The sequence below is a fragment of the Aythya fuligula genome, chromosome 6, assembly GCF_009819795.1.
Source record: "Aythya fuligula isolate bAytFul2 chromosome 6, bAytFul2.pri, whole genome shotgun sequence".
In the NCBI taxonomy this organism is placed as follows: Eukaryota; Metazoa; Chordata; class Aves; order Anseriformes; family Anatidae; genus Aythya; species Aythya fuligula.
The window spans coordinates 6683582-6697937 of record NC_045564.1 but is presented as its reverse complement, the minus strand read 5'-3'; the positions used below and the strand labels follow the sequence as shown (position 1 = coordinate 6697937).

The 14356-nt window shown below is 41.2% G+C and overlaps 1 protein-coding gene across 3 annotated transcripts in view; it reads right to left on the bottom strand.

Moving 5' to 3' along the window:
• The window catches only part of UNC80 (unc-80 homolog, NALCN channel complex subunit), a 126209-nt gene that overhangs the window by 61071 nt on the left and 50782 nt on the right, over window positions 1-14356 (bottom strand). For 2 of the 3 annotated variants that reach the window (XM_032189640.1, XM_032189641.1), the window contains exons 24-27: window positions 12658-12793; window positions 9866-9999; window positions 6881-7046; window positions 1568-1668 (exon numbers count right to left, since the gene is read on the bottom strand). In XM_032189640.1, coding sequence (XP_032045531.1) covers window positions 1568-1668; window positions 6881-7046; window positions 9866-9999; window positions 12658-12793 — 537 coding nt within the window. Of the gene's footprint in view, window positions 1-1567; window positions 1669-3164; window positions 3369-6880; window positions 7047-9865; window positions 10000-12657; window positions 12794-14356 lie in introns of all 3 variants that reach the window. The other variant, XM_032189639.1, reaches the window with a different exon arrangement.

Genomic DNA, 14356 nt, shown 5'->3' with positions numbered 1-14356 from the left:
AGAAGTCAAAAAGAAATTCTGGGAGGAATCAGTCCTCGCACACACATGCAAGACACAGTTACTGTGTGCACAGGCAATCCAGCTTCTCTGTGGAGACTGTACTGCACCATCACAGTGGGTCTACTGTGAAGCAACAGAGTTGTACAGTCCTTGGCTGTGGACTGAACCGTTAGATTTGCCCACGCTACCTGCATGATAGATAGTCAAAATTACTCAAGGCCCTGCTGGGTTAGATGTGGCAGTAGAAGGCATCAATGGAATCAAATAAAAAATTCCCAAAGTAGGCATTTTTCCCTGTAAGATGTTGTCCTGGTTTCAGTTAGGACAGAGTTAATTTTCTTCCTAGTAGCTGGTAGAATGCTATGTTTTGGCTTAGGATGAGAAGAGTGCTGTAACACCCCAATGTTTTAATGGTTGCAGAGCAATGCTTACACCAAGCCAAGGATGTCTCAGCTTCTTGCTCTGTCCTGCCAATGGGCCGGCTGGGAATACAGCAAGAACTGGGAGGGGACAGACCCAGGACAGGTGACCCAAACTAGCCAAAGGGGTATTCCATCCCATCTGATGTCATGCTAAACAATATATAGGGGTGGCTAGCCGGGGGGAGGGGGGCTGGACTGCTTGGGGTTAGGCTGGGCATCGGTCAGCGGGTGGTGAGCAATTGCATTGTGCATCACTTGTTTGTACACATTAGTAGTAGTAGTACTATTATCATCGTTATTGTTATTATTACTATTGTTATTATTATTATTGTTATTATTATTATTATTATTATTATTTTCCTGTCTTAATAAACTGTCTTTATCTCAACTCACGGGCTTCACTTTCCCATTTCTCTCCCCCATCCCAGGGAGGGAGGGGGGAGGGTGAGCAAACGGCTGTGTGGTGTTTAGCTGCTGGGTGGGTTAAACCACGACAGGATGTATAACTAAACTCATTGCCATTAGATTTAATGGTGACAAAAATATGTAAACTGATTCAAAAAAGGGGTGAGAAAAATCTTCTGTAGCTAGTAAACATAGTGGTCACAACAGAATCTCCAGCTCAAGTAGCTTCTAAAATACCTTCTTTCCAGAAGCTGGGAGCTCAGGTCATGCTTTCTTTCTGTTACTGCCCAGTCCCAGCCACAATGGAGATAAGATACTGAGCTGATGGATTTTTCAGCTGAAGCGGCATGGCTGTTTCTCACTTGCCTCACCATATACTTACATATAAAGCACCTATCACCATATTGATAAGCTCTCTTTGGAACCACTCTGATGGCAGGGTAAGAACACGAGTTGGCCTGTTAGTACCTCATCTAGTGAGAAATAGCTCCTTTTCCATTACAAACTAAATATATGAAATGGACAGAGGTAGCAAGAAAGAAACTTACTGCTTTTAGTCTTTTAGAAATGGCAAATAGCCAGTTCTGCAAAGGTCACAGCTTACTTACACTTGAGATCCTTGATGCTACATAGAGAAAGCACAGATTGTGATCTGTTGTTTGGTTGCTGGTTATTGTCAGCACAAAGGTTTCCTACCGAAAACGTCAGTCTTGAGAGCACAGCCAGCAACACATACTTACATGCAGCCACGACATGTTCCGATGATAGTTCTCCTCCGTGCCTGTGCTGCTCAGCACCTCTGGCTCAATGCTAGGTTCGCTTGCGCTCCAGGGGCTCCCTTCTTCAAAAGAAAAATACCCAAAGGTGGTTGTTTTTATTGCTCCCTATGTGCTTAAAGCCTAGGGACAGCACTTGTAAGCCAGGCCAGCCTTGTGGAAACAGACCATAGTACACAGAATATGCCACACTGGAAAAACTGTGTTTGGACACCCCTCCCCAGTCCTGGTATCATGCTGGCTTGACAATTACAAGAACCATTCAGACTGACAGGCCATCTTGTCAGCAGCAAACACTGCTACCTCCACACTTTTTTCTTTAATGGAAGGGGAGAAGGCAAACAAATAAACATCAGAAAGAAATTCTTTGCACCATTCAGATGCTGCAAATGGTTGGTGTAGTGATCTGCATTGACTGGGCTCTGTGTTTAAAAATACCAACAAAAATCCAACCAGAAGTGGCATCCAACTGGAAGTGCCAGTGGGCCACATAACTGCTAAGCGCCCATGGAAACTGCAAACGTTACGGGGATGAAAGGGGAAAAAAATCCTGATTCTAGCACACTAGTTCTGAAGAACTCAGGCAAGGGAGATATTCATGTGGGAACTGCACCAATACCTCTGTTTCCTGCAGCTATTTCATTACCTATGGACCTCCCACAATACTAACAATACTGGGGATGAACTGTGGTTAATCCTTCCTATCTTCTTGTTAAGTGAACTTTGACTTGCCCACGACTACAGACCAGGCAATCCCATTCTCCACGTTTACCTAACACACATCTTTTGGTCAACATAAAATTGACTGTAAAGTTTGGGACGTTACTTCTCCTCCAAATGTACCCAAACCTTCGTTTCTGATTAACACCCCTAGCAGAGGGAGCCCCCTTAGTTCAAGTGGGACAGAGATTCTTTCTCATAGGATGCACATCTGGTTTCCATAACATAAATATATTGGGATCCATCTTTTGAAGACTAAGAAGGCATCTGTAAACTGTAAAAATATATGTATATGCCAATATGTAGAAATACAGTATGTAGCACGCACATGTTGTGTTCTACATATAGGAACATATATATTGCATGTTGTATGACATGCCTGTGATACCATGTGCTACACAGAACGCGAAGCCCATGTGCGTACATATATATATCCTATCCGTTGATACAGACAATATCATATATGCATATGACCGCAGGTATTCGTTACATCATCTGATTTAGGGGTGTGTGTATGTGCACATACACACATGCATGTGCTCCCCTAAAGCCAGCATGCATCCAGCTGGCAGACACCAGCATTCCAAGAGTTCATGCTCTAACACACCGCTCCAAATGGACAACCTGTGCGCGGAGCTGATGCTGCACCCAGGGCACCAGAGGCAGGATTTGAACCGTGTTCTTCCCAGGCCCTACTTCAGGCAGTCCATGAAGAGGACCCTAGTTTTTTTCTAGCCTGTTGGGGTGGGGGTCTTGTCATTTCTAGATCTGCTGCAATAACATCAAGAGTTTAGGTCCTGACTATTTGTCCCCTCCCTTTCCACCCACTCGTCTAAGTTACCTATATCAGTGACAGTGTCCCTGCTGTGGGACAGCTGCAGCTCCTCATTCTCAGACTCTGAGTCCTGCCGTGATAACTTGGTGCTCTTTAGGCTGCCGGCCCGGCGAATGCTGGAAAGGGAACCCCCCTTCTTCACCCGGAAACTGCGGGTTCCTTTAATCTGGAGCAAGCGGGAGCCTCCTATCCTGATCTTCCTGCTGGGAACTGTATTAAAAGAATAAAAGAGGACTTTTTTCCCCTTAATTTTTCCCCATTTAAAAAAAGAAATATATCCTGGCCCGCCCCTCCCACCCAACCCTCTGCTGCCAGCCTGTATTGCAGCATCTTTTCTTCTCCCAGGGAATGTGGGGCCAGAGGCTCCCTCCAAAGCCACCGCCAATGCAGCTCTGTCAATCAGGCAGTAAAGATGCTTTACGGAAATGTGTTCTGCACCTCTTTTCCTGGAGACCTGGTACCTCACCTCAGGCCTTGTCTGTATTTGGAATTAGCCCTTCTTCAACCACCAGCAAGTAGAGTCAGCTGCTCTAACAGAAACCCAAAAAGTGGACAAGGAAAAACTACGATTCACACCACTTTGAATCAATTCCTGCCAGGAAACAGAATCCACCCAATGGATGTAAATTGCAGTTTCCTTTGTCAGCTTCTGGGGTTTTCATTAGTGCAGAATCACCTCTTGCTAGGGATAGATGGCTGAATCCCAATCATGAACAAGGCACCATGGACAAACCTATTTTCTTGTAGGCCTGGGTTCTGTAAACCCCACTGAGCTCTGCAGTAGGATCAACTATTTATTCATACAGCACGTGTGACTGCAGAAGGGTAGTCTGCTTCATGAGGCTGGCACACATGACTTCTTTGAAGTAAGATTTGCATAAATCCATTTCTCTGCATGTTACTCTTCATCATTAGAATGCTTTAGAGGAAACGGGAGCACGTAGATCCTCTCCTTCAGACAAATCAGCAGCTTTCAGGCATTAACAACATCCATTGACACTCTGCATTTTTGATGAGCACAGACATGAAATGGTTCAATGTTCAAAGCACCAACTGTTTGCACTTTCATTCTCCTCTTAGTTCAAAGGCAGTACATGGCAGCATGTCAGTCCAAATGTTGCAACACCCAGTCATTTCACTGCAGATCTAATCAGGCAAGGCCATGTGTGATTGATCACCTTTTGGCATCTTGTTGAGAATGAACAGGATACAGCTTTTTGGATATCATGGGTAAGAAAGTATTTCAATAGAATTGCATTTTGGCTTCTGGATAAGTCAAACGCACCTTTACTCCTGGGAGTGCCCCTAATTCCTCCTCAACCCAATTCCCACTCCACTTCCAGTGACTAACACTCTGGCTGAAGAAAGCTGGATAGGTTTTGAGAGATACTCCTCACTCCTCATGAACCAGCTGGGCAAATCACTGCCGAGTGATCTGAGAAACTCCCTCCAAGTGGCCATGCTGAGTTCCTTAGCAATCACTACTGGTTGGATTCTGCTCAGATCAACCTCTATACAGCTGCTCAGTTCACCCGAAAGCCAAACTATTTTAGGTCTTGTAACTGTTATTTCACGACGTTTGTAGAATCCCACGTTAGCACCCAAATAGTATGTATGATCCTCTGAGAGCCTGCATCTACCTAGATTTAGTGTCTATATTTCAGACCTACCTGGAGCAGATTCTAGACAGTAAACCCGAAGCTTTTGGATAGCTGTTAAGCCACGCCTGGGGTGAACAATGACAGCAAAGTTTTTAACACTCAGAAAGAAATGAAAGGAAACAGATTAGTACTCATCAAATAGGTTGAGATAAAGAGACCTGCCACTGCAGGCAAGAAAAATTTAGTTACAGTCACACAACAACATTTTCTTATCTAGGAAAGAATAAATTACAGAAGATGCCTCTGCATCTGTTATGTTTGGCCCAGGTAGATCCCCTGAAGAATACGCTGTGGCCAGAGAAAATAATGTAATTATTGTAATTTTTAACTAAAACATTATCTTGCATTTATTTAGATTCCAAAATACTTCAAACTCATTTTTTTGCTCTCACATATTTAGGAGTCAGCCTTCTTACTATAGTCACTTTGCCCATCTCTAAAATGTAGTAAACAAGCAGCTTTAGCAAAGGAATACTAAGTGACAGATTAGGAAGAAGGGAGAATGGGATAAAAACAAACAAACAACTAAAACTGCAGGGAAAATGAGTTAAACAGAGTCAAGGATGCAGAAAGTTAATACTGTCTTTGCAAAAATAACTCAAGTCTGCATTATGCCTGCAGCACATTAGCACGTGGAGGCACGCCTCAGTCAGCACGGTCTCTAAGAATGGGACAGTTAAAATTTTCCAGCAGCACCACATGCTTGTAGGCTTTCTGCCACTCAGGTAATGCCCCAGTGGATGGGACTGCTGCCTGAGAGGCTGAAAAGTGGTAGTTAATAGCTATCTTCAAATAAAGAAGGAATGAATGAAGGAACTTTTTCTCATCTAAATAGCTGGAGACATCTTATCCCACGGATCTTAGACTATGAGACAGATCATAGGGCTGTTTGCTTCTCTGAGCTGCCAATATACCAGGAGTACAAAACATTAGGTTGAGTGTGAATTTAATCTACTTGACCTTTCTTAAGTGGACACCTAGCTGTCTTCACAGAAGTAACCATCCCACCTGACACACAAATCTGGAAGCAGTTTTACACCACATGAATTTTGGAAATGTTTCTAACACTTTCTCCAGTAATTGTGGCAGGATCAAAGCTGAAGACAACACAGGCTTTATCCAAAGCCCTCTGAATCATCAACACACATTACAGTTCCTGAAGGATAACCAGCCACAGAATTCATTCTTTTCAAACAATCATAAGACATTTATCCTTTTAAAACAATCATTAAAATTATCATTCAAACATCTGCATCTTCATCCAGCTATTACAATACAGGATTTAAACAGTTCTAGAAAACATGTTAGAGGGAGAATCGTGTACAGGTAACTATCTGGCAGTTTAGCCTCTAATTGCAAATATGAACAATGACTGTATATTGTATTGCAACACTTGTACCATCAGATAGTATGTGAGTTTTGCATGAGATGGCTTAAAAATGGAAACAATCTGCTGTTCTCAGCAAACACAGTGAGCTTGAGGTTTGCTTGTACAGTATACAGTATGTTGGTAACATCAATCTGCTAGCCATCAAAAGCCACATAAGTGTGTGTTTGTCATGTGGTAGCAAAGAATTTAAGAGATCAAGTGATCACCCACTAATTCTGAGATGCCATGACTTCCAAACCAGTACAGATTTTCACAGAAAGATCCCAATCTTCTCTCCTATCTGTGATTTTCCCAAAATTAATAATAATAAAAATTTAATCAGAATAAGAAACAAAAACACCTTTGATCTTTATTTTTAAAGTGAATCAAGTAATGATGCTTCTAATAGCATTCCACTGAGTTACAGTTTCAAATAAGGGATCCTCATTTTTAGAAAACTTGCAATGCTCTTATTTGGTTTCAGTCATAGCAGTGTTTTGTAAAATTTCAGATCTTTGCTTCTCACATTTGTCATATTGAAACCTGAAGGCCAGAAGCGTCTCAGAAATGATTCAAAGCCACGTGACTCCATGGCCCCCTGCTTTTTAACACAGTCTATGCAAATGAAAACATAAAATCAAGCGCCACTTCACAAGCCCCGAGAATACAAAAGCTTTGTTGTGCCAACAAACCTTTTTTCTCCTCGAAGCCAGCCTCAGATTTGAGGGTGTGGCTGCTGCTGTGCAGGGAATCCTTTGAATCTTCATTTTCATCCAGGACCCCAGCAAAGCTGATCTTTCTTTCATACCTGTGCCGGTCCATCTCAGGGTCCAGACGCAGTCTGCAGCTCTCCAGATCCTGTTGGCAGCATGTACACCACACAGATGTGCAACCAGTATGAGCCACCATCTTTTTCACTACAACCACAGAAACTTCAGTAAGAATTGCTTCAGACAGGTATTTATTTCTGGATGGTCCAAAACAGTTACTCTGGTCAAAATTCTGTAGGCTCAAGAGGTTTCCTATTGGAGTTTATATTGTAAACTCCTACAAAATTTACCGGGAGCTGCCTGGCTGGTGACAAAGTCTGTTACTTCAAGAGTTGATTTGTTAAAAAAAGAAGGATTTTCTCAAACATATGTTCTAGACTGAGCTATGATGAAATGGGTTAGCTGATATTAGCCAACTAATGCCAACTGGAGGTCCCAAACAGTTTGCAGTCAGCTTTGCATCTCCATGGAAAATGATCATAAATGACTGACAGAAAAGCTAGCAGTTATTTATAATATGGGAAATATTTTGACTTTGCTTAACAACAAAAGCTGAGATATAAAAAGGCAGTTGCCTGAAGTAATGGTCTGTAGTATCTCTGGCAATGAAAATGTCTATGTAAATAGTTTAGAATGTATTGAACACAAACAACTTAGGGTACGAAACAAAGGCTAAAGCAGATCACAGGCTTTTATCCTGAACAAATCTGCCTGAATTACAGCAGCTTCAGAAATTACCATGCATAAATTAAGCTGTAATAGTACTACAGGTATATTCCTAGGGCAGAGATTCCCCTCCCAAAAACGTTTAAACACATTATTCCTCCCTGCTGTTTGTCAACATGCACACATTAGAAATTGCTGCCCCCACAAAGTAACTGACAGAAAGAAAGACATCCTCTCAGCACAGTTAGCCTGACAACTTCATCTATTTTCATCAGCTTCTTAAGCTAAAATGTATGACTTTGTGCCACAGCAAAAGACACGTCCTAGTTATCTGGCTCTACTGTGGGAGCAATACCCTCCAAGAAAAAGTACTCAGCACTAGCAGCCATTTGCAAAGGGAGTTTGTATCTACTCCAGCAGCTTTATTAAAAGGCTCTGGATGAAACTTCAGTCAAGACTGCCTGTCTCTCTCAGAGGTGTGGGTGCTTAAGCCCTCAGGCTGACAAGTATGGATGGGCTGTGGGTAGTTACACTAGTTCACCACAACTAGTTCAGTTATGAATGCTTTGGTTCTCCAAGGCAGGTAAGTGTATTCGTATTTATGGAACAGGGAAGGGTTCAGGTTTGACCCAGGAACAACCTTTCAGTAAGGTTATGCCTGCAAAAAGCAATGGAAGTGAGAACTGAATTCCAGCTTTATTGACTGTAACATTATGTACCTGATTCTCTCTGAAATGAAGCATCAGGCCATAAATACAGGGACTTCATTTTTTACTCTGGAGTGCTGTTGGCTTTTTTTTTTTTTTTTTTTTTTTTTTTTTTAGGTATAAAGTTAAAAGAACACATGTATGGCCATTTTCTTTAATAGGCTCTTGCATAACCTTAAGTTTTCTTCGGCCTATGCATCACAAAATAATTCCTCCTCCTTCTCTCCCATATATGAGTCTGAAAAGCTATTAATCAGTTGCATTTCTATCTAGTACAAAAACACACATTTCTATTGACCCTCATTACCCAACATATTCTAAGTTTGAAGTCAGCTACTTTCCTGAGATGAATTCTAAATCCTGGTATTATCCTGCTTTTGGATGCTGTTATTTATTACGCGGTAAAAATATCAACAAATTGTTTACGAAGACTCATTCTGAATTTCTCCCCATTTTTTTAGAATTGCCCTTCTTGCATACCTGGGGGCTGAGTCACTTCATCATAGGCCAACTACAGCTTTATAACCCATTTCTGGCCCTGACTACAACAACACCAAGCCATATCAACCTGTCAAGCATGCCTCTCATCAGAAATATTTTATCTAAGTCATCTATTAACAGGAAAGAGAACAGTGTGGCTAAATCCTTTGTGCTCACTTAGAAAATTAACTTCTCATTCTCTTTTTTTAAAGAATTAGTCTGATTTCCTGAAGAAATTAAGCTTAAAAGATCATACTGCTTGTCTGCCATACGATTCTCAACTCATTCTGTGCTTACCACCTCTGAAGCTGCTGGCCACTTTCCACACAACTTGACAGAAGATAGCTGATTGTCTGTGTACTTTGTGAAAGAACAGGCTGAAGGCAATGTGGAACCACAGTATTAGACGTAAGAAAATCCACACAACAATGAACTGCTGGAAATCATGGGGTCCTGCTATCCATTAAATTAGTTGTCAGTCATTTAGCTTATTATTCGTGCTAGTATTTGCCTGTGCCTCTTTTAGTCTCATGGAGGTTTCTTTCATTCCTTGCCTCTGTTTCTTTCCTTTCTTCCCCCAGTCCCCATCAGTTCTCGTGGTAAGACAACAGGGAAACTGCAACCAGGGCAAAAGAAGTGCAACCTCTAAGCTTCAGCAAATGCTCTGTAAAGCATCCTCTTCTCTTTCTCCTAAGTGCTCTGCTCAGTTCTCTCTCAACTGACCCTCCTCATTATCTATGTAGCACTTGAGCTGACATTTGCTGCAGTCCATCTCCCACACCTCTCAGGTCCCCTCCACAGTTTCTCAGTCTATCTGCTGCCTTCTCTATTTTGAAGCTTTCATGGACTTCTGGTACATACTCTGCTTCTCCAGTCTTATCTTCATCAACCTATGTGATGTGCCCTGCCCATCTTCTCACCAGACAAAGGCTCCTTTCTCCCTGCATCAGACATTTCCTTGAGTTATTACCCCATCAAACCTCTCCTCAGAAAGGCACAGAGCGCAGTGGCTTTGTGGACAAGTCTCCCTCTCCAATTTCCATAGCTCACTTACCACAAGAGGCTCAGTACGTGGCCTGGGCATGTACGGGAAGGTCTCTCGAAGGAAAGTGGTTATCTCCAGGAGAAGCTGGCAGGCTGCCATTTTCAGTGCAAAAGGGCAACAACATTTGGTAGGATTCACAGTGCCTAGGGAAAAAAAAAAAATTCTATGGTGAGCAAGAAGATTATGCAAAATCTTGAACCAAGAGGTGATGGACATTTTCATGTATGGTGCACAATACAAGCTGCACTAAAAAAAGGGGAAAATCCAGACTTCTATCTATGCTACTATTCCTACACAAAAAGGGTCATAGTCATACAATATCGGTCCATGTATTTACCAGCACATGCTACAGTACCAGCATGGTATAGTGTTTTATCATATTTATTACAGTATATAGTGAGGAATCTACTAAACTAACAAAATCTTACAGCATTTTATATAAACCTTCCTATTTAATGTTAGTACAGGTGAAGAAGTTAGATAGCCTTCGGTCCCTTTAGAGTTTTATGTTCAGACAAACCTGCAGTTCTATAAATATATAAAAATTTCTCAAAATATATATGGAATTATTATGAGACAGTAAAAATGTACTGTGCCTATTATTGGTTACTACCCTGAGAACTGGAAAAGACAGTCTCCTCTGAAATCAGGCTTCTTCGTTTGTGCAGAGCATCCAAGTGCCATTTAGGGATAATTAAGGAATAAACAATCAGAGAATGATTTGGGTTGGAAGGGGCCTTAAAGATCAAACTACTTATTCAAGTTAGACATTCAAATGCTTAACTTGAAATAAAGGCAGAAGGGAACAGGCTGCCCAGGGGGGTTGAGGAGGACTCTGGGGACTTTCAAAACCCACCTGGACTCATTCCTGTGTGACATGATTTAGGTATTCCTGCTCTAGCAGGGGGATTGGACTAGATGATCTTTCAAGGTCCAATTCCTAATATTCTGTGATTCTGTGAAAGGGATTACCAAATACTTGAAGTTTTGCTTCAACTGATTCTAGACAATCAGCTTCCAGAGTCCTACACTCTGTAAGCAATCCAACCTTGAAAAGTTATGAAGCATTCTTTGATGCCTCATAAATTTGAGAAATACTATTTTGGATAATGAACAGTAAAAAAAAAAAAAAAAAAAAAAAAAAAGTACAAAAAATTATTTGTGACAATAGCTAACCACACCCATTTTTAGTATTGCCTATGTATAATCTAATTATTTTTTGCAAAGAAACGGTCCAAACCAGACAAATGAGAGGACACGGAAGGCATCAGATAAAAACAGATTAATTCTGTGAAGCTTGTTTATTCCTCTGTATGCACTACCTGTAACAGAGATGGACTTCGTAGGGACTAAAATAGCCTGAACTGTTAAATACAGACGAGATGTACAAGGTAAAGGAATATCAAACTGAAAGTTTTACGCTCCTCAGTCCAATTTCTACAGTGCACAGAGCAGCTTTAGGAAAAATCTCTGCCTTCAGCAAGAAAGCAAACTATATATCTTTTATCTATACCCTGGCTTTCAGGGAAATACTTGAGATTTTATACAGCTTTCTAGACCACAACTTGCTCTCTGTTTTCGTGTCTTAGGCCGCCCTGTTAAAGCAGCTCCACGTCCCCTTACGAATGCCTGCTATCAGTGGCTGAACAGGGACAAGAAAGCCTGTTCCATCTCTTGATTATGGGAATGCAGTTGTTCACCTTTCGAAAGCCATTCACAGTGCAGGAGAGGAAAAACTTTACGTGCACTCTCCTGTTTTGGATACATCTCCTAAAGAATAAACCAATAAAATATCTGGAACCCAGGCTGCTAGGGTTGACACACTACATACGTAGTGGCACATATCTAAGTCTAAGCTTAGTGCTGATACCTTGTCTTGACATTATTTCCCACAAACGCCATTTCACTGCTCCCTCTATCCCAAAGCTGGCCTTGATTCAGTAAGAACAAACTTACAACCACAGAAAATGAAACCAGAAGATACACAAACAGTACTAGCACACTATATCCAATGGCAAACAACAGTACATGTATACAGGCAGTGGTACATTACGGCACAGACATATATACAAATGGTGTCTGGAGAGGACATAATGTTTGTTACCACCTTCACCTACGACAGTAGCTGTTTTGACTTATTTTGATTCACAGACTGTGTTAGAATTTGTATGCCTACCTAGACTTTCAGAATCAGTGATTTATCACCCTCCCACTCTCATGTACAGACACACACACACACAAATGTGTGTATTTTAGTCATCTTGTTACACGGGTCTTAATGATACTTTTTATACTGTACTAAGTTTCTGCTTGAGAATCAGGCAAATACAGTGAAGTCAAGATTTAAAATCCTTTGGCAGAGCTGTGCCGATTTATATCAGGTGAGAAGATGACTCTTTTCTTCAATGCTAAGAAACAGAAAGGCAGCTAATCCTACAAAAACACTTCAGCAGAAATAACTAGAAAGGATGGGAGTCTGAACCACTTTGGACATTTGAGTGACAGCAAGACTCAATAAATAAATTACTACCCTGCTTATAATTACTTTTGCTACTGTACAGGAATTACAACTCACTACCTATTTCTGCCCCTCTTTTCCTTCAAAGTTTCCCAGTACTCCTATCCATCTGTCATGTTGTACATCCAGGCACAGAAAGAACAGGGAAAGAAGCTGAGGTGGAGGTGAGGGACTGGGAAATACAACTGAGTGGCAAGAAGATGAAAAGAGAAGAAAAATTAAGTGCTCCTAAAGCAGAGGTTCTTACAAGCGGGGGTTCTTGTAGTAAAGGGAGTCTCCTTACTGTCATCTAAAAAGTCTTCTTCCTCATCCTCCTTTCTCAGGCGCCTCTTGGTCTCCTCATCATAAATGAGGCCCAGCAGGTTGGCAGGGCTCTCACTCTCAGCGTGGCACAGCTCATTGAGGCGGACACCAATTGCCTGCAGACAGGGAGAAAGAGAAAGCACAACGATGTGAGAATTTCAGCCCAACTCAGCGGTGGTCCTTGCAGGCTGAGAAGATGTTCCAGCCAGAAGAGAATGTCCCAGCTCCATTTCTGTTGTCTGCAAATGCAGTAAAATAAAAAAAAAAAAAAAAAAGAGATGATAAGAGAGTAATTGCTACAAAAAACATTATTTATTTCCCTGGTTTTTTCAACCAAAATTTGAAAACTGCCAGATTTCAGGAGATTTCTTGCAGATTGTGTCAAATAACAACAGAAATGACAAATAGGTCAGTATTTAGTATGAATTTCTTCCAATTTTCTGTCTTCCCTCAATATATATGTGCCAGATTTTTGCCAAGCCTTTTCACCAAGAATGTACATCCTCTGTTTGAACAACCATCCTGTGGCTTAAGAATCCAGTAACAATCCACATTTCCTCCATAAAACAGTTGCATATGCTTGATAAAGCCTGCTTCCATTTACAAAGAAGAGATTTCCTGATCCACCTTCCAACAACAAGCTGACCATATGCCCATAAAAGCTGGGAAGGTGCATGGGTAATGGTGTAGAGGGGATTGACATAAGGAAGACAGGCAGACTGAATTTCCACTGTAACATTCTCTAGAAGGGCATTGACTGTTTCTTTGTGACTGTTTGTTAGCACCTTTATCAGCATGTAAACAGCCCTTGTGGTGCTGTCAGCAAAGCTACAGATAAAGGTGTGTTAGCAAGAAGTATGCTTTCCTGTTAAGATGCTTCAGAGCTTTTGATTTTCTTTGCTGCAGATAGGTAAAGAGAACACGGACAAGTATGTAAAACTTGATCCTGTGATACCACTTTGCAAAAGAGGAAATGTGTTTAATTACAGAGTTTTAACAAACACTTCCCCTGTGGCCTTCTTGGCTTTGCATAGTTTCAGAGAAAGATATTAAAGAGGATTTCTGAATCTTCTGGAAGTCAGAACTGATGGTCATGCTAGCACTATATAATTTTCCTGTCTCAGCTCAAGTGAAGCAGAAACAAACAGTCACAAAGAAGACAGCATTACAGCTCTTCTTCCTTGTTATTAAGTAGTTCCTGTGAAATTCAGCAACAATGAAGAGAGTAGACTGCTACACAAAGAGAAAAAGGTGGTATTATCGTGGTTTGCAAGCTGATGCCAATAGTTATCTCAGTTATCTGTATATTGTTAAATAAACTCCACATCTCTCAATTTTTTTCCCTTTTATGTTTCAGTCATTTAAGTAAGAAATGGTCTGCGTGCGTCTCCACAAAGCACTAATCAATCTATCACATATTATTTACACCGTGTTCTCCAACCTTACATTAAAGCAGTCATAGATCTTTAACTACTGTTGGATTTCCTAGCAAATGGAGAATGGAGAACCTGCACCCCCTCTTTTTTTTTTTTTTTTTTTTTTTTTGATCATGACACTCTGCAGAAATGACTGGTTTTGTGCAAAGAGGTGAGAAGCAGTAAGCTCAGTTCCAGCTAGACATATGTACCAGGTACCATGGAGGTCAAAGGGACTCCTCCCAGTATTTTTAATTGTGTGAA